The sequence below is a fragment of the Aphelocoma coerulescens genome, chromosome 23 (genome assembly GCF_041296385.1).
Source record: "Aphelocoma coerulescens isolate FSJ_1873_10779 chromosome 23, UR_Acoe_1.0, whole genome shotgun sequence".
NCBI lineage: Eukaryota > Metazoa > Chordata > Aves > Passeriformes > Corvidae > Aphelocoma > Aphelocoma coerulescens.
In genome coordinates, this window is record NC_091036.1 from 7,943,641 (window position 1) to 7,969,543 (window position 25,903).

At 51.1% G+C, this 25,903-nt stretch overlaps 2 protein-coding genes and 1 non-coding gene across 14 annotated transcripts in view; all 3 read left to right on the forward strand.

Moving 5' to 3' along the window:
* PHACTR4 (phosphatase and actin regulator 4) overlaps positions 1-16,533 on the forward strand; it is a 65,534-nt gene extending 49,001 nt beyond the window's left edge. For all 9 annotated transcript variants that reach the window (XM_069035872.1, XM_069035876.1, XM_069035880.1 and 6 more), the window contains 12 exons: positions 1,758-1,934; positions 2,351-2,431; positions 5,345-5,509; positions 5,638-5,997; positions 9,143-9,713; positions 10,324-10,547; positions 10,975-11,125; positions 11,728-11,783; positions 12,690-12,751; positions 13,532-13,669; positions 14,573-14,649; positions 15,238-16,533. In XM_069035872.1, coding sequence (XP_068891973.1) covers positions 1,758-1,934; positions 2,351-2,431; positions 5,345-5,509; positions 5,638-5,997; positions 9,143-9,713; positions 10,324-10,547; positions 10,975-11,125; positions 11,728-11,783; positions 12,690-12,751; positions 13,532-13,669; positions 14,573-14,649; positions 15,238-15,253 — 2,078 coding nt within the window. In that variant the 3' untranslated portion in view covers positions 15,254-16,533. The remainder of the gene's footprint in view (positions 1-1,757; positions 1,935-2,350; positions 2,432-5,344; positions 5,510-5,637; positions 5,998-9,142; positions 9,714-10,323; positions 10,548-10,974; positions 11,126-11,727; positions 11,784-12,689; positions 12,752-13,531; positions 13,670-14,572; positions 14,650-15,237) is intronic.
* A 315-nt stretch (positions 16,534-16,848) lies between these two features.
* Positions 16,849-25,676, forward strand: RCC1 (regulator of chromosome condensation 1). 4 transcript variants are annotated; one of them, XM_069035937.1, is made up of 13 exons: positions 16,849-16,878; positions 17,092-17,137; positions 17,543-17,582; positions 17,892-17,950; positions 20,501-20,578; positions 20,681-20,868; positions 21,399-21,578; positions 21,660-21,756; positions 22,333-22,455; positions 22,645-22,800; positions 23,048-23,167; positions 23,561-23,713; positions 24,265-25,676. In XM_069035937.1, exons 4-13 carry the CDS (start codon positions 17,917-17,919, stop codon positions 24,438-24,440), a joined length of 1,305 nt encoding a protein of 434 aa, XP_068892038.1. In that variant the 5' UTR covers positions 16,849-16,878; positions 17,092-17,137; positions 17,543-17,582; positions 17,892-17,916; the 3' UTR covers positions 24,441-25,676. The 4 variants fall into 4 exon arrangements, with proteins under 4 accessions (XP_068892038.1, XP_068892037.1, XP_068892039.1 ...); XM_069035936.1 differs by lacking the exon at positions 16,849-16,878 and having other exon boundaries at positions 16,961-17,137; XM_069035938.1 differs by lacking the exons at positions 16,849-16,878; positions 17,092-17,137; positions 17,543-17,582; positions 17,892-17,950 and adding an exon at positions 19,871-19,902.
* Positions 17,235-17,439, forward strand: LOC138098176 (small nucleolar RNA SNORA73 family). Its single transcript, XR_011146557.1, has one exon. It is a non-coding gene; the product is annotated as a small nucleolar RNA SNORA73 family (small nucleolar RNA).
* Positions 25,677-25,903: the final 227 nt, after the last annotated feature.

Consider the following 25,903-nt stretch of genomic DNA (forward strand, 5'->3'; position numbering starts at 1 on the left):
TGCATCAAACAATGCATTTTTTTGTGTTTTTTCTTCATCTGTGTCCTGAACATGCTCTTCCCTATGCTGACAGGAATCTACTTTTTCACTTCAGGGCCTGTATCCTCAGTGGAGGTTTGTAGGATACAGAAGAAACATTATTTGCTCTTTGTCCTATGTGTGAAGTGGCTTTCCCCTAAAATTCTTTTCCCAATCCCTTTGTCTCAGGAGATGGGATTCTTGGTTGAACTTTCCTGTTACCTATGGGGCCTTGCCTGTTCTGCAGGCACGTCACACAGGCTTGTCTGAAATTGACTGAAAGGTCTGTTGTGCTCCCAAGCTCCACAATGTCTGATTGGGGGCTCCAAAAGAAGACACTTGAGTGCTGTTTGTATCAGGACACTCCAGCCTGCTGGACGTGTTGGGGGCTGGGGAATGTCTCTCTTCTCCATAGGATTTTTCCATGGAGCTCTGCAGTGCTTCTGTCTCTAGTCCTGAAGCTGAGGGATTCTGGCTCTGGAAATTCTACAATGGAGTGGGCACCAGCTGGCTTCACTTAGCACATGCACACCGATTTATTTTTTTGCAGGCAATGCTAGATTCTGCTCATTGTAAGTGCTCCTCTGTGTTCCATCAAATACCCCAAAACAGCAACATCAGGCAAGGCAGGATCAACAGACCCTGGATTCATGTTTTGTGCTCTGGTTCTGCTTCAAAAGTGGTTTCTTTGACTTGGGGGTGGGGCTTTTTGCTTTGGTTTGGTTTTTGTGCATGTCCCTTCCCACCTCCGTGTTCTTCTTGTGTTGTTCTCCAGAGACTCCAGTGCAGTAGGTGGAGCACAGGCCTGTATTGTGTCGCTTTCCTGTGGAGCTGTTGCTCTTGGCCAGCTTTGCTGCCCTTATTTATGGAATAAATAAGGATGGAAGATCAGAGAGGGGAAAATCTGGCACTTCCAGCTGCTGGAACGGGTCTAGTGATTTCAGGGTGCAGACAGTTGTGAACATCAGCTCAGTGGGCTGGAAGGTGTTTGTTTCATGTAGTGACTTGTGTCCAGCACCAGTTGCTTCTAAATGAAGATGAGAAAATTTAGGGAAGTGTTTTGTGTTCATGGGCGAAGCTGTGACACTGCAAAATTAAATTAATACGTGTCTGAGGGAGCTGGGGGGACTCAGCCTGGAGAGGAGGCGGCTCAGGGGGACCTTCTCACTCTCTCCAACTCCCTGACAGGCAGGTGCAGCCAGGTGTGGGTCAGGCTCTGCCCCCAGAGCACAAGGAACAGAATAGGAGGAAACAGCGTCAAGTTGTGCCAGGGGAGGTTCAGGTTGGACATCAGGAGGAATTTCTTCATGGGAAGAGTTGTCAATCCCTGGCACAGGCTGTCCAGGGCAGTGGTGGAGTCCTCCATCCCTGGAGGCGTCCAAGGAATGACTGGACGTGGCCCTCAGTGCTCTGGGCTGGTGACAAGGTGGGGATTGGTCACAGATTGGATTCAGTTATCTTGGAGGTCTTTTCCAGCCTTAACAATTCTGGGATTCTGTAATCTTTGTCTCATCAGGAAGGCCCTTATCAGTTTCCCTTTGCCCTGTTTATATTGGGAACATCACTTGTGTCTCCCCAAGCTGATGTGAGGGCTCAGTGGAGCCACAGACAGAATCTTATTCCCTTCTTTGCATGAATGTGTGCCACCATTTCCCAGTGTGGGGTGGGTTGGTGGGAGATGACAGCTGTTACTTGCAGCACAGAAGTAATTCTTTATTCTTTTCCTTCTTTCTTTACAGCTGAAGAGGTGGATCACGCTCCAGGTGATGCCAGCATGGGGGTAGATGTTTTGGAATCAGGTGACACCACACCTCCAACAAAGAGGAAAAGCAAGTTCTCAAGCTTTGGCAAGATTTTCAAACCCTGGAAGTGGAGGAAAAAGAAAAGCAGTGACAAATTTAAGGAGACTTCAGAAGGTAAAGTAACAGGGGCTGTGTGGGTATCCCTTCCTCCATCCATCTGAGAAGGGCTTGCTGTCACAAGCCTGAGTCCTGCTGTGTTAAGAACCAAAATGGGACTTTGGTGATGGGTTGGCACCTGCAATCTCTCCAGAAATATCTTTCCATGGAGCTGTAGTTTCAGACAGATTAATTCCTTTCTTTCAAGGAAGCTCCTCAAGCAGCTGTGAGGAGGGAGGATTTGCTCCATGATCAGCAGTGCAGTGTGAAATGCAGGTCTGAACATGCAGTTCCTCCTCTCTCTTAATCCATATAAAACCAGTGAAATTTGAAGCCCTTTTATTTCCTCTAGAGAGTCTCTTTAAAAGAAAAAAAAATCTTCTTGAACGTCAAGCTTCCCTTTTTCTGAGTGATTTTTTTCAATTTAATGTCAGTTTTAGAACGAAAGATTTCTATGCGAAAGCCAAGAGAGGAGCTGGTGAAAAGAGGGGTTCTGTTGGAAGAGCCTGAGCAGGGTGAGTCTGCAAGCGAACTTCTCCTGTGTCTGTGTAGCTGATCCTTCCTCTGGCCTCCTCTGGCCAAACCTCAGTCTTGGGAGACAAATTTAAGGGCTTTCTGCTAAAATGATTCCTGTCTGGCTTACCCTTTTCAGTGCTCTCTCTTGTCTGTTTTCCCACCTGGGAGGAAGGCAGCCTGCTCAGGGAGGAAGTGCAATGCCTATCTGGGACACTTTCCTGCAGGGAGGGAGGGCTCTGCTGTGGTCACTTCCCATCCTGTCCCTCTGTGTTCTGCTCCAGATCCCTTGTGCTGTCCTGCCAGCCTCTGCTGTCACACTGTCACTCATTATCTCCTGCTGTTCCAAATTGGAGAGGTGCTGCCCCTAGGGCTCAATTTGGGAGAAGAATCAGAAATGGATGAATTCTGAGCTGCTTGGGTAGGGGCATTTCTTCCAAGAGATGCTTCCTGGTATGGTGTCATAGTCACCACTAGGCTTATTAAAGTTTGTGCTGCTGTCTAAGAAGTCTTATTCCCTTTTCTTTCATCTTTGATGTCTCCAAGTTGGGATCATGCTGCCAAAATAAGTTGTCAGATCACCATCCAGTCACCTGGCTGGGATTTGTGTGATGTGGTCCAAGGGAGGGGGCAGGAAGGTGTGGGGAGATAGCAGCCCCCCATCTCCCGTGGGCAGGAGTGTGGTCCTTGGCTTAGAGCAACATGTAACTGCACCTCAGGACACACACTGCAGAGACAGTCTTGGCCTAGCGCAAGTTTGATTCTAAGTGGAAAACTGGAGGTGAAACAGTGGTTTTCAGACCAAACCACTGAAGGCAAAACTGAGAAAAAGTCTTAACACAGCTGTGCTGGAGTGATGCCATCGACACCTACCTGAGGGTGTCAGTGCCTCACTGCAGAGCTCACCAGGTACAGAAGGGTGGGAAGTCACAGGGGTGAAACGAAGAGAGATCAAAGACTTTGGGTACCAAACTTCCAACTAGAAAGGGCAGAGGAGGCAGAGATCTTCCATGCTGTACAGGTGTAACAGAAGCCTGGCTAAGAAGTGGAATTTTCTTCTTTGAGACACCTGCTCTGGTTTTAGAAATGGAAGATGGGTATAGTCTGGATAAAGTGCAAACCCCTGGCATGAGAGAGCAGTCAGTGTTGGCAGGAGGGGTAGATTAGAGGCGCATTATCTAAATCCCTCTGGGAGTTTAAGATACTTGGGCAGTCATAAGATGCAAGGGTGGGTTATTGTATTTGTTTGCAGTTTTAAAACCTGCTTGTACAAGGTCAGTTAATTTTCTTAGGTTAGTTCTTAGGGGGGAAAGATGCTGGAAACCCTTTGAGATGAGGAAGAGAGGAGTAGAGGTGAAAGAGGTGTAAGTGGAGGAGAAGCGGGGAGAGGAGGCTTTGCTGTTCTTGGATGGGTGGGGGGGGGTGGTCAGCAGGCTGTGGGCTCCAGGATGTGGGTACTGGGCTCAGAGTAAGGAAAGAAGATGGCATTGGATTCTCTTGACCTTGAAGAAGGTCACTGGAGCTGAAGTTGAGAGTAGTGAGGTGGTGTGAGAGGCCATCAGGAGCTGCAGCTCCCTGCCAGAGAAGTGCAGGCAAGGTTGAGTGGTAATGAAAGCTGGATCATACTGTTCCTGTCTCCCCTGCTGAAAACTCTGGATAACCAGAGGCAGTTGCTGCCATAAAAATCTCTGGCTTGTCCCTTGAGTTTCAGCCCTGGCTGGGGAGGAAACTCCCTCTTGTTGCTGTTGGTGCCTCCTGCATTTCAGGGAAGGGCAGTGAGTGAGTGAGGCAGCAGCGTCTACCAGCTGCTCACAGGAACTGAGGCTGTTTCTTGTGGAAAAGAAATCCTGGGAAGCTTCTGAATAACAGCAGGTTAGGGAAGGAGGGGTTAATACTTAGGAGAGGAAACGTGAGGAGGGCACTGGAATAAATTATCAAAAATCCGAGCAGCAGAGTGTGCTGGGGTCTAGCACCTAGAGGGCCTGGGTGCCACACACTTCAATTCCTTCAGAGACAGCAGACTGAACTGAAAAAGATTTTTAATCAAATGGGTAATGTATTTATTTGAGTTTTCTTGAGTTGAGAATCAGTCAAAATGGGCAATTTGCCTTTATAGGTACATGCCAAGTCTTTTTTTGAGAGTAATACTGTCAAAAATTTGTCCTGTCAGGGCAATTACAGAGAATGGTGGAGTATTTCCTCATGGGGATTAGGAGTTTAAGGACCCTCAAAAGCATGGGTTGGATTGGATGGGTTTTTTCCAAAAAGTGATCTTGTTTCTAACACTGGGAAACTCCATGCTAGAATTTGTAAAGCAGAAATAGTCAAAGTGAGCTACATCAAATTCTAGAGCTGTGTCATTACATCTGATTAAAACAAAGGTAAAGTGAGGAAATCTGCCTTGCTGATGTTTTGGGTCGAGCAGTGGTTTTTGTGCCAAATTCAGGGTAAAAACAAGGAAAACAGAGGTGCTTCCACTAATCTGAAGACTTTATGAAAGTCTATTATTGCATGTGCAGTAGATGACTTGGCTCCTGTTGGAATCTGTGTTGCAACAGGGAGTTGGTGACTGCTCCGTGATGGAGGTTTATGACTTCAGGTACAACTTCCCTGTGCTGCAGCACAGCACTGGGCACACTAATGTGAAACGCAGGAGGACGGGCAGGACAGGGAGAAGAAAAACCCTTGATGGCATATAGTGCTGTGTGATTTACTCATTGATAATGAAATCAAGGGCTCTGAGCTCCTGCTGGTTGGGTTGCTGTGCTATCGTGTGCAGAAGGTGACTGAAGAGCAGCTGTTTCAGAAGCCAGAGAGAAGCTGGTGTGGCTCCATGGTGGTTCAGTCAGCTCAGCCACCTCTCCTCTCTCCTGCCTTCTGAGTGTTTTCTCTTTGCTTCTCCCGTCCCCTTGCAGATGGTGAAGAGCCAGAGAAGCTGAACCCACCTGCACTGAAGAACGGCCACACCACCCCCATTGGGGGCCCTGGGGTCTGTGACCTGCCCAGCCAGGAGGAAGAGGCCACAAAGCCATCCAGCCTTAGGAAGCCTGCTCCAGTGGAGGAACCAAAGAAGAGGCAAGGTAAGAAACCAGATGTGCGCAAAATCAGGGCTTCACATTCTCCTGGAATCAGTTTTGAATTCTCATCTGATCCTTCCCATCTTCACTAGGCCCTCCGGTGCCTTAAACTGAGCTGCCTTCCTTTGCAGGCTCCTCCAGCAGCCACCCTGGGCCCGAACTGGAACCACCTCAGGAACCACATGTTCCCAGACAACCTCTGCTTCCTCCAAAAAGACCTCCCTCCACTTCCCAGGAGGCAAACGAAGCACAGGCAAAGGATCCAACGCCTGCCAGCAGCACTGCAAGAACTGCCCCCTTCAGCACAGCCCCCACGGCAGCAAAGACAGTCAATTCTATAGCTGCCCCTTCCCCAGCCCCCAGGACTCTGCTCCCTGCTCCTGCCAGTGCCAACACTACTGTTCCCACCAGTACAACCAGCACAGCTCCTGCCAAACAGCCTCCCATCCCTCCTCCCAAACCCGTCAACAGAAATAGCAACTCACTAATAGGTAAGTGACCCCATAAGCTGGTTTTTGTACCCTGAGATGTTCTGGAGCCACTGCTCCAAGACACTCTTCCCTTCATAAGGGAAGATTTTTAGTTGCATCATGAATGTCTGACCATCTTTCCTGAAAACAGTCCAGTTTGGACTCAGATCTGCCGGTGTTTAGCAAGGACACATGTATTCTGGGAACATAGTAATTACTGGAGTCTTCTGCCATGAGCTGTCCAATCTGTTCCCAACAGCTACCTGCAGGAAGGAATCCCTGCCTGCCTGTTCTCTGTCAAATCTAAGACAGTGTCTGAATGTTGATGCCTCACTGGGGGCTGGGATTGGAGAATGATGGATGAGGTTTTGCTTTGTGAGACTGTGGTTAGTGACAATTCCTTCTTTCAGCTGCTCTTGGAAAAAAAGAACGAAACCAAGAAACAAACCCAAAAAATCCACATCACACCAAACAATGTCTGTCGTGGCTGTCACTGCCAGGCCATGTGGTTTCCACTTAGGGCAGAGACCAGGAGCTGTCAGGGATAATTCAGACTTCTGTGGTTATACTCAGGCACCTCCTCTAAGATCTGTGGCTGGGCTATTGACATACGAGTCTTGTCCCATGGATAAATCAGCTCAACTGTAATTTGAACTGAATCCTGCAATTTAGAGAATTCAATGTTTTTATCTCTGTAACTTTTCTAAGCAGAAGATTTGGTGAGGGTTTCTTAAAGCTCATTTAGTCTCTGTTCTCTGTGGGAGTTCTGGGGATCTTAAAGATGCAACATTGAGAGTTGGGATGACTTCCATGCAGTGATGGCCTGTTGGCGTTTCAGGCAATTCTTGCACAGACACCTCCTAATCTTTGGACAGGGTTAGCAGAGGTTAGCACAGATCAGGAGGGAGGCTCCTGGGAAGCTCAGTCTGACAGGTCTGCACTGTTATCACAGAAACTGGAGGTGTTACCCAGGTGTGGTTTGAGAGGCAGTGCTGGATGTGCAAGTTGCCATCTGAAGTAGCCTGGGCCACTGCTTTCAGTGTGGATGGATGGCTCTGCTCTGCTTGGGACTCACCTTGTTCTGGCAGGTTTTGCAAGTGACCTTGGTATGGTGTTAACAATCCCCGTGTGTCAGACCAGCTTGATTAGCCTGACCATGCTTGAGCACTCCATAAAATACCTTTTTGTTTTCTTTAAGCTGCTTGCACGCACTGCAGGTGGCATTTGAAATGCCCCAGCGCTAATTGCAGGAGGTACCTGCGGAACAAAAAAATGTGGCTGGAAACAGCAGTGTATCCAACATCTGTTTGGAGCCATCTTGCCTCTTCCCAACAGCATGGGCTGGGCTCAGAGCACCTGTGGAGTGTGCAGGGGAGGAGAGAACAGGCAGTTCTCTTTTGTCTCCTGGATAAGAAGGCAGATGATGTAGAGGAGGCTCCACAGGCCTCTGGTCCAGCAGGATGGAGCTGGAGCTGTGGTGTTGCTGTGTGAGCCTTGTGTTGTCACTGTGGATGAGTGGCAGGAGTGGAATTGGCTTTGTGAGCTCTCCACCGGTCTTTGATGCCTGCTCTGACTGCAGGGGTGTCCTTTTGTGCTGCTGTTACAGCCTGAGACTGGGGAGGGTATTACTGTGCAGGTCACCCCTTTGTCTATCCCCTCAAGCAACAGCTGAAAATAAATCTCAGGAAATATTTGGGGAGTGGGAATTTAATCGGCATCAGCTTGAACAAGCAAGGAGGGAACAGCATGCTGTCTGCTTTCCCAAAGTTTGGTGGCACCCCCGGGGCTTGGTGCTTCCAGCAGGTTTCAGGAGCCACAGGCAACACAGCATGTGTGGGAGCACCAGGTCTACCCATGCTCGTATGTCACAAGGGCTGTGCCAGCCTGGAAATTGGGTCTGTTGCATTGGAGGGCAACGGGCTGGCTCGGGAGGGTGCTCCAAGAACCACGCAGGCCCTTTCTTTCTTCCTTCTGCCAGCTCCTCACTCCCTTTCAAATTCTGCTCTTATCCAGAGGTGCCTCAAGCCTGGTCCTGCCAGGCTTGGAGCACTGCTCAGGAGACACTGGAGTCCCTTGCCCAGGAGCTGAGGGCACTCTGTGTTTTGCACAATCTGGCGCTTAATCTACGAGGGGAAAGTCTAAAAATGCTAAACATCTCAAAAATGTGCCCACCTCTCTCCAGTTACGTGGCCTTATCTCTGAAAACTCTCCCACTTGCAGCACCCTCTTGTGGTGTCTGCGCCATGTATTCCTCCAGCTCTATTCTGGAGACACCCATGTGTCACCATCACCCGCTCCAGGGAAATGTGCAGCAAAGCCTCTACAAGCCCCAGAAGCCATGGATACATAGATGTTAAAAGCTGAAAACTCCTAAAGCAAGAGCAGTCTTTACTGGTGCAATTTCCCTAGGAACAGAGGGGTTTGAAGATCCTGTGACTGCCCACTGCAGGCATTTTTCATGTCTCCATTTCTTTCTCTTTCCTCCATCAAACAACAAATATTTAGACTAAATGATTTTAGGTATTTTTGGAAGTTTTTCTAGTTACTTGTAGTGGCAGATGAGTTTGTATGGGGCTTAAGGAACAGAGTTCAGAGGGAGTAAACCAGAACCTCATCCTGAGGAGTTGCTGGCAGTGGGGTGTTCTTAGATTGGGTCTGATGGAGGAATAGAAGTGGGGGGAGCACACTGCTGCCTGCAGCTCTAAGCAAAAAATAAGACTAAGACTTTCTGAGAATTCCCAAGCAGTTCTTTAATGTGCAGGGGAGCCGTTAACACAACTGGAATCTGGGGTGTCCTGGGTGTCTTGGATTCCTTTTATGCTGTAAATACAGCCATAAAGTGCCCATATAACTGCATTCCTAGGCAGGCTCCTGTGCTGTCATTCAAGGGCCGGTGCCATTCCTCTCTCTCTGAAGCAGCGGGATGCACAAACCTGTCTCAGCCTGCTTGTTTTTGGCTGCTCCCCCAAGTCTTACCTTTGCTGCAGGAAGGGCAAACTAGAGCCTTGCAACCTGGCTATTTCTGGTATGACATTCCAGTAAAAAACAGCAGAGACTGCTTAGTCCAAGGCTCTTGAGTGCATTGTCGTGCTTTTTCCACACTGGTGAAGGATATCTGGAAAAATACCCTGTTAAACATTGTGGCTTTTGTGGTTTTTATTTTCAGCTGAACTTTCCCAAGTAATGACCAGTGGTACAGCCTTATCCAAGCCTTCCCCTCCTCTCCCCCCTAAGAGAGGCCTCCTCCCTAACAACATGTCAGAGGTTGTCGCATCCAAGCCCCCAAATGACAGGACAGTGACAGTGAATCGCCCCGCACCGGTTCCACTGCACGTGACCTCAGCTTATCCACCACCCTCGCCGCCGCTGCCCACCCATGTACCCCCTGAACCTCCACGTGTGGCCCTGCCTACCTCCACCCCTATCCTAGACCCCCCGTGCTCTCTGGACCTGCCCAAGGAGACTCCTCCTCCTCCTGAAGACTTCAGGTCCGTGGAAGTGTCGAAGAGGACAGCAGAGCAAGGGTTTGGTGAACCCCACGTGCTGCCTCGCCTGCCCCAAATCCCACTGCACATTCGTATCCAGCAGGCTCTGGCCAGCCCTCTACCTGTCACCCCACCTCCCGAGGGGTCCCACAGGGCTCACTCGCTGCTCTTTGAGAATGATGGCTTCGGAGAAGACAACAGCACCCTGGGCAGGACGAGGTCCCTGCCTGTCACCATTGAGATGCTCAAAGTGTGAGTATGTGTGCTGGCTCTCCCAACTCCTGCAATGCTGTGGTGGTGGGGATGGCTCTGAGCAGGGCTTAGGTCTCTGCTGAAACCATTTTCCCTATTGCCCAAATCTGTGTTTCAGCCTCTTGAGAGCCAGAGCATCTTCCCCATGAAATGACCCCTGGGTTTGGGATTTTATTGCTCACAAAGGGAAATGGGTTCCAGATTACAAACACAGGCTGATGCCAGGAATCCAGGCCTGGACTGTCTGTAACTGCACCAAGACCAAACAAGGTCCCAGATTCCATCCATCTGTGGCCTTCCTTAGCCTTTCATTTTGCTAAACATAAGTGGGAAAAGGACTGTCTTGTGTTATAGCAGAGCTGAATCTCCATGTCACAAAGTAGTGGGGTCAGAGGGCTGTTTGGTTCTGCAGAACCTGCCTCTGTCATTTCCTTGGCCAGAGCTCCCTGTGCTTTGAAAAGAGGGGACAGTGCAGAATCCTGTGGTGGCTCTTGCACCTCTGGTTTCTGGACTTCCCTGAGGAGAGATAAGGAGGTATTGATTTTAGGGACATTCCCCAGCCCCTGTGCCATGTGTTCATTCAGAGGTGTAATAGTGTGCTTCTTGTTAGTCCAGACGATGAGGAAGAGGAAGAAGATGACCAGGAAGAGGAGCAGAATTCAGGTCCTCGTGTGTATATTGGAGATGTGCCATCTGTCACAGTCATCCCCAAACTGGTACCCCAGGTCCTCCCGGAGGAGCAGGAAGGAGACGAAGGGATGAGCGACTCTGACTCGGAGGGGCCCATCCTGTATAAGGACGATGAGGATGAGGAAGAAGATGAAAGCCATAACAGTAAGGCTTTGACATTACAGCTGGCTTTTTTTATTGCTCTGCTGAACTCATGCCTGGCAGCACTGAGATCTGGATCAAAGCACTGGTTCTTGGTTGCATGATGTAGCACATGTCCTCTGCCTCGCTTTTTCCAAGGCTCTGCAGCCAAACCTGTGCACTCACCTGCTGAGTGCACCCCTTCAGTTGCAGATGGCTTCTGTGATAGCCTGTGCTGTCCCAGCCCTTCAGGTAGGACAGCATTAGGTGAGCATGTGGTGTTACACAAGAGTGCTGGCTGCTGCTGCTGTGCACTGCAGAGCTTGGGAAGAGCAAGGAGACAGGACAGCTCTCCCTCAGGGAGATCACAACTGCCAGGGGCACAGGGCTGGGACTGCTGTGGCTGGCTCGGCAGCCTTGAGCTGCATCCCGTTGCTCTCCCTCCCCCCAGGCACGCTGGCCAACAAAGTGAAGAGGAAAGATACGCTCGCTATAAAGCTGGGGAACATGACTGTGCCACAGGAGGAGAAGATCGTCTTCCCTCGGAAGAGCAAGGAGGAGTGGAACGAAATCCGTCACCAGATTGGGACAACGCTGATCAGGTACAGATAATGATGATGTTCAGCTGAGCTGCTGGCATAAGTGTGTGTGGGGTGGGACTGGGCAAAGTTGGTCCCTTGTCCAAGCAGCTTGTGCTGGAATAGGGTGGGTGGTTGGGCACAGGAGCTGGAGCAGGGCTGGGAGGTTGAGTGTTGCTGTTCCTCCTCTGTTGGAAAGGTTGGGAGTTCCTCCTGGAGCTGGAACTATATCCTGCTGACAGGCCCCTGTTTTCAGAGGTTAAATGGACTGGGAGGGGAAGATCTCAAGGATTACAGACGTGTAAAACACAGATGGTGTAGAAAGGTGTGGATGGATGCAGGGTGGGTGCTGGTGGTGGATGAAGCTGGGGCTGGTGACAGTCCAGGCTCTGCTGAGCTCCCTGCAAAGCTGCTTCTGAGCTGGAGAGCCCTTCCCAAAGCTTGCCAGTGGCCAAGCAGCTGTTTGAGAAAAGCAGAGTGTAAAACAGGGTAGCAGTGATCCTCAGTGGTGAGTGAGGAGTGTGGAGGAGGCTGTCTAATGCACTGAAACCAGGCAGTTTTATCCTTCATCTGCTACTGATGAGTTACCAGATACAACATTCTGCACTTGTCACACTTTTCTTCAGGCGACTGAGTCAGAGACCGACTGCAGAAGAACTGGAACAGAGGAACATTCTTCAGCGTGAGTAGCCTTTAACATCTTGCCTTTAACATCTTACTTTATCAGGTGGGGATGGTTTTAAATTGAAAGAGATTTAGATTAGATGTTAGGAAGAAATCCTTCCCTGTAAGGGTGGTGAGGTCCTTGGGACAGGTTTCCCAGAGAAGCTGTGGCTGCCCCATCCCTGCAAGTGTCCAAGGCCAGGTTGGATGGGGTTTGGAGCAACCTGGTCTCGTGGTAGGTGTCCCTGCCCATGGCAGGGGGTGGAACAGGGTAGTCATTGAGGTCTCTTCCAACCAAACCCATTCTGGGATCATATGGTAATGGACAGAATAGCAGTCCCATGCCTGCCAGGGAAGAGTGTGCGGGCTGGTTCAGACTCTGCTGTTACACAGCAAGAACTGTTAAAGGTGTTTTTGTTTGGGCTGGACTTTTATTTGTGTTCCAGACATTACAGCATTGCCTTGCATGATCTCAAAAGCAGCAGTGCATTACAAAGTCAGAACTGTTTCTCTTGGCCATATCTTGTTCTGGAAAAGTTTTAAATAAACATCTTGAGGAAATGGGAATGTCAGTTCAGGAAGTTTCCATTTAAAATATTTATCTGTGCTGTTATTTTCTTTTAAACTATAATAGCCTTGTGAAGGAGTGAGCTGCACAGTGGCTTGGATGTATTTTGGTAATATGGCCATTAATCTTGGACATGAGAATGACTCACTGGTGCTGTGTAAGGGGCATATTTGCCCCTGCCAGTTCAGGAGGTGACACAGGGTATTGAGTTGTATTGCACTCTCTGCCTGTCCTAAGCCTTTAGATCTGTAGATAATCTGATCCAGCTCAATACTCTCCTTTGTTCAAGCCTAGAAAGCACTTTTCAAAGCCTGATGCTTACATGAAAAATGTTTTTTTTTTTTTTCCCCTTGGCAGCAAAAAATGAAGCTGACCGTCAAGCTGAGAAGCGCGAGATCAAGCGCCGGCTCACCAGAAAGGTACTGCTGGCTCCCACAGTGATGGCCACCTGGCAGGGCTGCTGGGCATGGTGGCAATGAGCAAGTTGTAGGTACTGTGCTGTGGGGGAGGTCACAGGGCTCTTGTGTAAGTGTCCCCAGTGCCCTCGGAGTGCAGTGACTTTGGAATGTGGACTGTCACCCAAGGTGAGCGGTTGGCGCGAGGGCCATGTTTGTTAGTGATAGATCTGAGCTGGCAGAAAGTGTAACAAGCGAGATGAGAACTAAATTTGGCACCTGACACTTGAAAGGTTTGCTGCCCTGGCTGCTTTAACACAGCTCTTCAGCAGCCACGACTTCACACCAGGCTCCCTAAAATCCATTTCTAAAGTAACAGCAGTGTGGGAGCTGAGCAGAGTAACAGCTGCTTGTCACTGTTATGACCAAGTTGCTTGTGATTGTTACTCATGGCTGGGAAAAGCTTCCCCAGGGCCTGTGGGTGTGAAGCCTGAGTATTGCTGTTGCTGAAGCTGTGTTTAGGGGTGTCACGCAGGGCTCACCCTTGTAGTGGCTGTTCCCAAACCCCTCACTGTCCTTCTCTATGGTAGTGTGGCCCAGATTGCGCCCTAGCCTGGCTTTGTGATCCAAATGGGAGTATCCAGTCTGTAAGAGGTTTACCTATTCCTTTGCAGGCTGCGAGCAGGATCTGGTAGTGTCTGTGGTTAAGGCCCAGTGAGGGAACTGGTTTTAGTTTTGCTTAGTCTTGGATCTGCTTTGTGGACAACGCTCAGGCTAACCTCCTTTGTTTTTGCTGGTGTTTAGCTTAGCCAAAGGCCTACAGTGGCAGAGCTGCAGGCCAGGAAGATCCTGAGGTTTAATGAATATGTGGAAGTAACAGATGCTCAAGACTATGACCGACGAGCAGATAAGCCATGGACAAAGCTGACACCAGCTGACAAGGTAACTGAGAGTGTCCTGTCCCCAGATGGCAAGGAGAGCCAGACCAGGGTGTCCCATGCAAAAAGGTGTGAGCCAGGGAGATTTGCTCTGTTCCTCTGGCTTCAGCTCTTCATCTTTCCCTCTGCCACCCCACCAGTGTCCCTTCACCTGCATGTGCTGTCCCAGCTCTGCTTCCTGCTGCCTCATGGCAAGGTGGAGCCCAGGTGGGCACAGTCTGAAGGCCAGCATGCCTTCTGCCTCAGCTTCTGAGTGATGTAAGAATCATAAAATCATGGAATTAAGGTTAAGGTTGGAAAAGCCCTTGAAGATCATGGAGTCCAACTGTTTACCCAGCACCACCATGATCACCACTAAACCATGTCCCCACATGCCTCATCTGCACATTTTTGAACACTTCCAGGGATGGTGATTCTACCACAGCCCTTTCCCTGAAGAAATTTTTCCTTGTATCTCATCTAAATTTCTGTGGCTCAACTTGAGGCTGTTTCCCCTTGTCCTGTCACTTGTTACCTAGGAGAAGCAACTGACCCCCACCTGTCTTGACCTTCCTGTCAGGGAGTTGTAGAGAGCAGGAAGGTCCTCCGGAGCCTCCTTTTCTTCAGGCTGAGTCCCCCCAGCTCCCTCAGCCACTCCTGCTACTCCAGACCCTTCCCCAGCCGCATTCCCTTTTCTGGACACACCAAGGATACTGGGTGTTGGTCATAGCAATGCAGTTCCGTTCAGGCTCAAGAAGCTGGCAGGGAGCCATCTGTCCTTGTCCTCCCCAGCCACCTCTGGGGACTGCCCAGCCCTTATCGTGGAGGGGCAGATTAAATTCAGCTTGGTGTTAATGGACTCGGAAAGCTGGAGTTGCTGCTGCAATATGAGCCCTTCCTTTACAAAAAAATCTCCCTCTTTGTGCAGGCGGCCATCAGGAAAGAGCTGAATGAGTTTAAGAGCTGTGAAATGGAAGTGCATGAGGAGAGCAAGCAGTTCACCAGGTGAGAATGTGCTACTTAAGAGTTTCAGTCTTGTTGGAGCTGTCAGAGCTGTGCTGCAAGGACAGTGCTCAGGGGCAAAACACTAAAACCTTAGAAGAATGTTTGTGCGGTAGTTGGAGATTGAATACCCCTTTTTGTCTCAGTCCTGGGGGGTGACTGAAGCAGTAGCTTCACAACAACAAAGCGGGTTGTTTTTCCTTAAACTGGGGCTTCCAACCACTGGTCAGAGTGACCAGTGGCAGGTTTGAGGTGTGTCTGAAACCAGTGTGAAGCTGCAGCTGGAGCGAGCTTTTCTGGGGCTAGAGAGCTGCAGCCACAGCCATGAAACACTTTGCTAATGAGTTACCTTGGATGTTATCTGTGTAGTTACCTCTGGATCATGGCCCAAGTGATTCTTTTCCTTCCAGCTCTATGTGGCAAAGTTGAGTGCAGAGCACAGGAGGTGAAATTGTTTGATGTTAACAGCTTCCCTGAGGGCTGAGAGTTCTGAGATAATTTAATTTACTCTCTTTGGCCATCTGTAGTGCCCAAGTAACCATTTAACCTGAGTTCCAAGGATAACACTCAGATTTTTCACTTGGCTTTCAGGTACCATCGACCTTAATATTCCAAGGAGGGAGCAAGAAACCGGGAGGCCTGGAAGTTCTCTGCATTCCTGTCCTAGGCAATACAGTGAGGGTGGAACCTCGGCTCTTCCAAGATTTGCCTTCCAAACATATCCAGAAAAGGGCTTTTGGCCGGGGAAGGGGAATCCTGTCTGAATGTAGCATTTCACTGGAACAAACACATCTCTCATGCCATCAGGCTGAAACTGACACTATACCTCGTGTGCTCAGCAATATGACTCTGCCAGGAGACTGTGCCCAGGGGAACCACCCCTTCCTTCCCCAGTTGTACGGACTTGTCTTGGGAGTGCAATTCCTCATTTCCTCCTCCTTTCCATGAGGAAGGGAGAAAAAAAAAAAGGCAGCTCTAGTGTTGGGAAGCTGAGGAGAGCGTGTGCTCGGAAGCACGTGTGTGTATATTAGCTATGTACAGAGAACCCTGGCAGACAACTGACATGGGACTCGTTATTTTGGGATGGGGGGGGGGTTTGCTTGTTTCTGTCATGTCCTTAATGCCCTGAATCACTACTGACCAACGGTTTGTTGTCCTGGAAGGGAATTGTATAGATATTAACATATGCTGCATCTTTTTGTAAAAAAAAAGAAAAAAAAAAAGAAAAAAAAAAAAAGAAAAACAATAGATGTATAAAACATTTGCTCTGCACTCTCTCACACTTGCTGTGATCTTAATAACAGATCTTGAGATATCTAGGCTTGTTTAACAAATTACAGAACCAGGAGAAATGACTGTTGCCTTTTAAAAACTTTTTAATTTGGGGAAACTGTGAGAGTAGTCAGTCCTTTTTATTGTGGCTTTCTCTCAGATGTTTTTTACTCTCCCAAATCAGGGTTGAAGCTTGCCTTTTTCTCATTTTTACAGCTAAACCTACTGGAAACTTGAAAATTTCACTGTGTGGGTCGAAAGGAGGGGAAGAATAGGTTTAAGAAGTGACCTTAAAAAGATGGTATTTCTCTTCTGAGAGAAAAATTCTTCCTAAATGTGGGTTTAAAAAAAAAATCTGGTATGGGCCACTGCTGTATTATGCACAAAACCGAAACCATGTGAGAATGCCACTGGGGTGGGAGTGGGGGGAAGGGAGAGAAGAACTTTGCCTTGTTCATAGACCAGTGTGGCAACACGCGGGCCCTGGCCCGGCGCCCCCTGGGGGCTATTCCCTCACAGCATCCCCTGTACAGCCGCCATTACATTGTCTATCAGTCTCCTCAGCAACAGATTTTAATTAATAAATAAAAGTATTTTAGATTTTTTTTTTTTAAACCCTGCTTGTGTGTGGTCGTGTTCTATCAACTGATCTCAGTAGGGCCGGGACCAGCGGCTCCTGAGGGAGTGGGGGGCGGATCAGCCATGGCGCCGCCTCCCCTGAGGCCGCGGCTTTTCGCGCCTTTCCCACTGCGCGTGCGCCAACCGCCCTTCCTTCCACTGCGCAGGCGGTGCTGGCCCCGCCCCTTTCGCATAACGTTAGCCCCGGCGCGTATGCCCACATAAGGTTTGTCCCGGCCCCTTACTCGGCTGCGCATGCGCATTTTAGCACCGCCCCGCGCTCTATAAATACCGCCCCGCGGCATAGCCGGGCCTCTTTCTTCCTGAGGAGCGGTAGGGGTGGTAAGTATGGCTAACTCGACTTGAACCCTTTTTACCCCTTAGCTTGCTGCGGCGTGAGGTTCTAGTGGCCGCGCAGCGCGGCGCTGTCAGAGGATGCCCGCTGCATCCTCCTTTTAACGCAAAAATATGCTGTGAGTTACACGTGGCTGTGGGCTTTGCGGGGTCACCCCGCGCCACCACAGCCGCCCCCACAGACGTTTGATTTTCCTACAGGTTCCACCAAAGCCTGTTTACCTTGGTTCTTCCAGCTCGCTCCACCGTGAGTATCCGTTGTGTGGCCACGCCGTATGGTCGGCGGAGCGGGGACGCATGAGGGCTTGGCGGTCGAGGTGGTTATGAGCTATTTTAAACAAGGTCCAACGTGGATATCCGGAGAAGTCGCTCTCTCTCGGCTCTGTCCGTGTGGCGCACGGGAGCGCAGGCCCTCGGGCCCATGACGTACAGTCCCCTTCCACGACGTTGGAGAACAAGCCGGGCCCCGAGCCTGCAGCCTGCATATTCCTACTGCTTCTCTGAGCCCTTGGGCCGTGACAGAGGAGACAAACCATGCAGGAAACACTGACGTGCGGGGTGGGACGGGGGACACGTGCGGAGCGGGGAGGGAGACTGAAAAGGAGAAGCTTCTGAGCAAATCCTTAAAGTACCCTTTTTTTTATATTTCCAGTCCCAGAATTGAAAATTTGAGTGGACCGGGATTTTTAAAGGTAATAACTGCGTTTAAAATGTAATATTGTGTGTAGTTTCGCTCTTTTCTTTAAAATTAAACTTTACACTTCAAATAGGTTTAAGCTGTAATTTGAAGATGCTTATAAAAAAGTTGAATCGGCTTTAAGTGATACTACTCCAGATAATATAGGTGATCTTTAAAGAGGAAAAAAAAAATGGTCATGAATCTTAGCATAAGGAAGAAAAAACTTGCTGGAGATAGGGCTTTAAGTTGAATAAAAATATTTATTTGTTTAATGTAGGATATGAGAAAATAATTTAAAAAAGAAAAATCTTTCTTTTCTAAGATACTGCAGAAACTGCTGGGACAAAATGACAAAGAAAAATGCGCCTTTAGTGGGAGAGGGTGAGTATATTAAGGAGTCTGCCCAAATAAGGTGGCTGCCTAAGTCCTGTTGGTGCACTGTGTGTAATCAAAATGTAGTCACAGGGATCAAAACGGGATGGAACCAGGGAATGTAGTGGTCTTTCAGAGCTTGTGCTGGGAACACAAGAAACTGCTGTATGTATCCCTGCTCCCTCGGTGGGATGTGCACTCCTGGATTTTTTGGAGCAGGGCCTGGAGTTGAGTACGTTGTTGGTAAGCTGCACAGGAAGGAAGGACAATCCATGGGATGTGGGATTGGTTGAAAGACACCTGGAAAGTCAAGGGCAGACTTGGGGTTGGCTGGCCCAGCAAGAACTAGCTGCTTTTGGGGTGCTTTAAACTGGGGATGCATGGGAAGGGGGATAAAGGCACGTGCTCTCCTGTGGACTAGACTTGACAGCCTTCCCATCTGTTCGACCTCGTGGGGCCAGGATGTTACCAGGAAGGTGATACTGAAAGTGGATGGGTTACAGGACGTGGGTGGGAGCAGCAGTTCGTATTCGAGCCCTGAAATACAGCCGTACTCTTCTGTTGGTATCTAAATCCGTATCTGGCTACAGTAGACAACTCAATAAACTGAATTTGCTTTGGCTTGGTGTGTGTTTTTGGTGAGTGAATGGAATATTATGGAAAACTTCATGCTCCTGGTGGTGCCTCTTCCTTGTGTAGCAGTATGATTGTGTGCCGCTGACCCATCTCAAAAAAATAAAGGGTGTAGAAATGCACTGTGACGCTCTGGGCTGTATTGGGAGCAGAACATACCTTCAGGTTTGGATTATGTCGTGGCACAAACCCCTTCATGTTATCTAAAGTGAGAAGGGTTAATAAGGTCTACTGGGGTGTACCCAGTGTGTGGCTTGGGGAGGAAGCAGGGTGAAGGATCACACATCCCTTGTTGGCACCTTCTTGTAAGGGGAGTGATGCTGATGGGTGGGTTTGTGGGAGGCTCTGGTGTGAAATGGATGAAATGGGTACTGGCAGTTGGTGTGATGTCCTGTCCTTGACCATAAAAGCCCCAGGGACAGGATCAGGGGATGCATGTGTATCTGCTCATCAGAAAAGTCCCGACACAAACCTGGGATAAACAAACTATGGTTGTGCCTCTCCTGGAAGGTTTTCTAATCACCTGGGATGTGGGTGACCCCTTGGGATCAGGGTCTGTAAATAAGCAGATTAGGCTGGTGTATCAACCAAAATACAAATAGGAGCTTGATTTTTTGAGTAAATTAGGGCCATTATGGCCAAATGCAATCCTCTGGTCTGGACCATCCTGGGGGCTGGATTTACATGTTAACTGGAGCAGAATTAATCAGTGGAATAAGGGCAATTCATCCCGTTTGATGAAGGGGAAACTCTGAAGTTCACTGACCTCCAGTTAGCCCAAGAAGTTTAGTCTGGTTCCTGTTTGAAGAGGAAATGGATTTTCCACATTAAGCAGCAGCAGATTTCTGGAAAAGGTGGGAGCTCAGACTTGCTGGATTGAAGTAGTCTGTTCGTTATCATCATTCTGTGTGTTAAATTGCCATTTTTTTGCAGCAGCTCTGTTCCATCACGGCTGGCTGCGGCCTTACAGGCTGGAGGCACCTCTGGATGTTAAAAGCAGGGCAAGTTACTGACACGGATTTATTCCCCGGGGGCCAGCGTTCTGGCCAAGGGTGGCACCTGTCAGCCCTGCCCTGTGTTGCGTGTCCTGTCTTTCTGTCCCCTTGTTCTGTATTACCTGTCCTGTGCCCCTATTCCATCCTGCCTCGCCTGTTCTGTCCCACCTGACCTTCTGTCCTGTACTTCTGTCCTCCTGTCCCGCCCTACCTGCGGGGAGGAGTGACCCGGCCGGGGGGGGCCGCCGGCCGGCAGGGGGCGCTGCGCCACGCGGAGCCCTTGCGCGCGCCCCCGCGCATGCGCAGAGGGGAGCGTGGCGGCGCTGGCGGGCGGTGAGGGAGCGCGGCGGGGTCGGGTCGGGAAAGCGGCGGGAGGGATCGGCCGGACTGGGGGGGAGGGCGATGAGGACAGAGACACGGACACGGGCGCGGCGGTCCCGGCGAGCCCCGGGCCGCCCTCGGCGCAGCCGACCGGCCAGCAGAGACAGCTGCAGGCGGCGGGAGAAGCGGCCGGTCGGAGCCGCGGCCTGTGCGGCCCCACGTGAGGCGGCGCCGCGGGGAATTCGAACGGCGGGAAGGGGCGGGGGGCGGTGCTCGGGCCATGTGGAATGGGGAGTGCGGACGCGGCTCGGCTCGGCTCGGATTCTTCCCTTTCCTTTCCCCCTTTCCCCTTTTCCCTCTTCTTTCTTTTTCCCTTCCCTCTTGCTTGCCTGGACCTGAAATCTGGAGGGGTTCACGTCCGCATGAGGTAGGGAGCATGGATGAAACACACAAGGGAAAACCTTCCATTTTCCCAGAGTAGGAGCAGGGATCGATGTTTAAATACCAACTCAGTCACCAGTCCGTCAGGTGGTTTTTTAATGTGCGAGGGGACACCCCAAACAGTGACAGCCCAGTGGGTGACTCCTGACAGGCTCTTTTTGGTGTTTAGATTCCAAGATGCCGGGGAAACGCAGTGCAAAAAACCCGGTGCCAGAAGAAGAGTCTCCTGAGAGGAAGAAGGTTAAAGGTAAGAAAAAGCCCTGGGAATTTTCCTTCCACTTTCCCAGGGGTGATCTTTACCAGGAATCTTGTACCCCCACATGTTCTTTCTCCCCCTCCCACCCCACAGTCAGCCACCCATCACACCGCTCACAGCCTGGGCTGGTGCTGACACTGGGCCAGGGTAATGTCGGCCAGCTGGGCCTGGGTGAGGACATCATGGAGAGGAAGAAGCCAGCTCTGGTCACGCTGCCGGAGATGGTGGTGCAGGTGGAAGCTGGAGGGATGCACACGGTGTGCCTCAGCCAGACAGGAAAGGTGAGTGCAGTGAGTTCTGGGGTGTGTTCTGGAGCAGGGGGTCGGAATCACTGCTCTGCCTACATCTTGTTCCAGCTCTGGGAGTGAGCATAGTCTCACATGGATCACAAAATTTTAGGGGGTCAAAAGGAGGACCTGAAGGGAACCTGCAAGAGAATTGGAGAGGGACTTTGGACAAGAGGGAATGGCTTTACATTGACAGAGAATAGATGGGCGACACTGCCATTTTAGGTGCAATATTGGGAAGAAATTCTTCCTTGTGAGGGTTGTGAGGCCCTGGCACAGAGAAGCTGTGGCTGTCCTATCCCTGGAAGTGTTCCAGGCCAGGTTGGATGGTGTTTCAAGCAACCTGGTCTAGTGGAAGGTGTACCTGGCAGGGGGTGGACTGAGATGAGCTTTAAGGTCCCTTCCAACCCAAACCATTCCATGATTCTATGATAATTTAGTCTGGTGAGTCTCTGTCCCCTTACTTCATACTCAGCCTGTTGCCCCTCTGGGCCCCATCCTGACCACTTGCACCCAATCTGCAGATCTACACCTTTGGCTGCAACGATGAAGGTGCCCTGGGACGCGACACCTCGGCTGAAGGGTCTGAGACCTCTCCAGGGCCGGTGGAGCTACAGGAAAAGGTGGTGCAGGTGTCAGCAGGGGACAGCCACACGGCCGCGCTGACTGAGGATGGCAGGGTCTTTGTCTGGGGCTCCTTCCGGGTACGCTGATTCCTCAGATGCTGGAAGCTCCACTGGTGGCTGCTGCTCCTGTAGCTCATCCCTGTGTCTCTCTCCCCTCAGGATAACAATGGAGTGATAGGCTTGCTGGAGCCTATGAAGACAAGCTCCATTCCTCTGCTGCTCCAGCTCGAGGCGCCTGTTGTTAAAATAGTTTCGGGTGAGCAGGGCCCTGGGGTGTGCAGGGTCAGGCAGGTACACAAGGCTGTTGCAACCCTTGAGGAAGGGCCAGAAGATCCATGACCTTTTCCTCCCTCTTGACTTGCTCCGAGCCCAGTACAAGGATGTACTTGCTCATCTCTGACTCTCCAGAGAACAGACCTTTTAGTCCAAAAAGATGTTTTAGCCCTACTGGATTCACATACTGAGTTAATATTTGACCAGTCTGATGTGGAATGCCTTCCAAGAGTGGCCTGAACTGTGACCCCATGGGGCCAGAGCACTTGCCCTCTAATGAGGCCTGGGGAGGCTGAGCACAGCAGCCAGGGATCTTGTCCAGGGCCAAGGGGAAGTTGGGGCACACCTGTGTCCTTACACCTTCCCAGAAAAACTGCTTTGAATTCCTGGGAATTGGGAAGAGGGAGATCCTGGAGTTTTAGGTGGTGGCACAATTGTTGTCAGGGTATCCGGTGCAGTAAACCCCGCAAGCTGGGACAGCTGGCGTTTACCTGTGGGATCTCAGCCCCCAGGCATTGCTGAAGACTTCTCCCTCATTTCCCTTTCCTTCGTCTCCCAGGGAATGACCACTTGGTGATGCTGACAGTGGACGGCGACCTGTTCACGTGTGGCTGCGGGGAACAGGGCCAGCTGGGCAGAGTGCCAGCATTCTTTGCCAACCGAGGAGGACGGAAAGGGCTGCGTGAGTTAGATTTGGTTCTCTGAGGTGCATCCTTTGGCTCTAGTTCTGCCCTTTGCAGAGGAACAAAGGGACCCAGTCCCTGATGCTCATGTGTAATCAGTGATCTAAATGCAGTGAGCCAGATCCTTAGACGCAGGGAGAGGGTGTAAATCCATAGTCCTTGTATAACACCTTGTCTTCTGCTCCCAGAGCGGCTGCTGGTACCCCAGCTTGTCCCTGTCAGAGGCAAAGGGAGAAGAGGCAAAATGCGCTTCCAGGACGCTTTCTGTGGGGCATATTTCACCTTCGCTGTTACGCGTGAGGGACACATCTATGGATTTGGCCTCTCCAACTACCACCAGCTGGGTGAGCTTCACCTATGTCCCTTCAGATTTCCTGCCAGTCTAGTGCTGCCCTGGTCTGGTGGGGAAAGCTGCTGGGGTGCCCCAAATTTTAAACACTGGACACACTGGAGCTGGAAACGGGGCTGGAGGGGCTATATTGGTCTCTGGCAGGGTGAGCCCCAGGGTGGATGGCTCAGTGCCGAAGCTTGGCCTGGGCTGTCCGTGCCCGTGGACCTGATCCGCCCGGGTTTGTGCGTCCCACCCTGCAGGGACCCAGGACACCGAGCCCTGCTTCTCCCCGCAGAACCTCACGTGCTTCAAGAACTCCACCAAGTCTTGGGTTGGGTTCTCTGGCGGGCAGCACCACACAGTCTGCGTAGACTCCGAGGGTGAGTAACAGTGTGACAGGTGGTCTGGGAGTCACACAGAGCAGGATGGGGAAATCCCATGGCTCTCATCCTGGCCAAGGAGCTGTTGGGATTAGGGTGATGTGCTGGAGCTCTCCAAGCCTTCAGTGTTCAAGGCAACAAGGCAGCAAAGGGAAGCTGACAACAGGAACCTCGACTCAGTTGTGAGCTCTGCTCTTGCACTTATCCACGTTATTGATTTTGGGGAGCTCAGGGTCTCTATCCCACCCTTCCCCTTCTGGTTGGGTCTCAGGGTGTGGTATGGAGGAGTGATGCTCCTTCAGGATTCGGACCTGGGAAGAGGGTCCAGCTGTGGCCCTGCTGCAGCTTCTGCCCCCCTCAAGTCACCTCTCCCATGTATCCACTGTGCTCCAGGTAAAGCCTACAGCCTGGGCAGGGCGGAGTATGGCCGGCTGGGCCTTGGGACAGGGGCAGAGGAGAAGAGTACACCCACCATTATCCCGGAGCTCCCCAGTATCACCTCGGTGGCCTGCGGAGCGTCAGTTGGTTATGCTGTCAGCACTGATGGTGAGTGCCCAGGTTTGGGAATACTGTCTTCTGTACCTTCCTCACCCCTCATCCCTCTATCCAGCCCTGCACACCATCACCACCCACTGCCAGCGGGGTTGGGACTGGAGCCAGGTCCTGGTGCTGATCACCTGGCAGTGGCTGCTCAGATGTGTTTGTGGGCCTGTGGCAGCAGGGTTGGTCATGTGGTGTTAACCAGGAGGGGGTTGTTGGCCTGACAGTGTCTTCTCTGACTCTGCTGATGGCAGACCTCTGTGCTCTGGGGCTGCATTTGCCTGTGTGCAGTGTCTGCAGGAAGGAAGGTTTGGAGTGGGCTGTGGGTTTAGTTCTCTCCCCAAAAAGGATACAAGTGCCTTGGCTCTGTGATGGAACATCTGTTGGAGTTGCAAGTGCTCCTCCTGTTCCTCTTGCTTGTGTTTCTGACACACAGAAACTCACTGCCTGGGTGCGAGGTCCCCTTGGGTTTGGGTGCTGGCTCCCCTTCCCATTCCCACAATGCTTCCCATTGTGCATCCACTTGGAACTCAAAACTTGCTTCAACTCTGTTGCAGGACGAGCGTTTGCCTGGGGAATGGGCACTAACTACCAGCTGGGCACTGGGGAGGAGGATGATGTCTGGAGCCCTGTGGAGATGACGGGGAAGCAGCTGGAGAACCGGCGGGTGCTGGCTGTGTCCAGCGGTGGGCAGCACACCGTGCTGCTGGTCAGTGACAAGGAGCAGAGCTGATGAAGCCACGCCGCAGCCAAGCCCAGCAGGATCACAGCACCCCCAGACCCCCCACAACTTCTGCCTGGCTTGGGGAGCCGATTTCCTGGGGAGGGCAGGAGGCTCATGGAGCTGGGCCCAGCAGCACATGTGTGGCTGGAACAGGTGCCCATGGGTTCTCCCTGCAAGTGTTTGTCTGTTTTCCCGTGGTTCTGGGTGCTCTGTCAGCTCCCCGGGTCAGCTTGGTCCTAAACTGATCTCAGTTCTGTGCCTGGATGGATTTCCACTTCTTCTTGTCTGGTTTTTTAACATTTCCCGACCCAGCAAAGCCAAGGGTCTTGTTCTTCACTCTGCAATCAGGTTTGGGTATCAGTCTCCCTGAGGTCCCGCTGTTCCCCAGACGTGGATGCTCCTCCACCCCCTTGACCTAAGTATCTTACACCTCTCTGGTCTGGATTTGTCTGCTGCTGCCCCCCAAACCCCTCTGAGCCCATTCCAGGGGCATCTCAGTCCAACGGGAATGTTCCCAGGGAGCTCTATCCTCTAATCCAGAACCTGTGGCTGCTGTGGGGATATTCTGCCTGGTGAGGAAGAATGCTGCTGGTTGATGCCTAGCACACTGTGACTGCTGGAAAAGGGAAGGGAGGCTCCTGCCTCCCATCCATCAAGTATCTTAGCTGACCCCCCTCCCCCCAGGCAGTGAGGCCAGGAGCAGGTTCCTCACTCCACATGGCCTGGAGCAGCCACCTGCAGCACTGCTTTTTGCAGTCCTGGCCAATCCTTCTTTCCCATTGCCTTTGGAAACCCAACCAAATCCATCCCACGGGTGGGAACACTGTTACTTTAATTTTTTTCTCTTTCGCTTGCTGAGGAAGGAGCTTCATTTGCTGTTAGGGCCTTGCTGAGCAGACACAAAGACCTCAGCTATGCATGGAGTCGCTGGAAACAACAGGACGACTCCTCCCCGTCGCCTCCCTGATCCAACTGGTCTTGCTTCCTGCGCCCAGCCTGCCCCATCCTCTCCTTACAGGAGGTGCCTTCCAGGTGCCTGGAGTGAGGAGGGGTCTGCGAAGAGCTAAATTATAGCAATAGGAGGTGGGGGTTGTGGCTTCGGAGGGGGGGGTCTGGGATTGTACAATGGTTCAGAAGGGGTTGGATTTTTTTAAAAAAGAAAATGTATTTTGGTTGATAAATCAAGGCAGAAAGGACAGAAAACTCTCATCTTTTAACATTTGGAATAAACTGAGTTTTGATAAACCCAGGCTTTTCCTGTGCTTTGGATGGACAGTTCTCCCGTGGGACCTGCTGTGGCTCTTCGGGACAGTCGGGATGGGTGGCTGCGTTTAGGGGTGCTCTCATGGTCCCAGCTGTGTCTGGGTGTTCTGTGCAGTGGGGGGACATGGCCACGGGATGGCAGCAGGAGAATGCTCTGGCAGCTGTTGGGCCACGGGACTGGGAGAACCGGGACAGGGAGAGGGGATGGT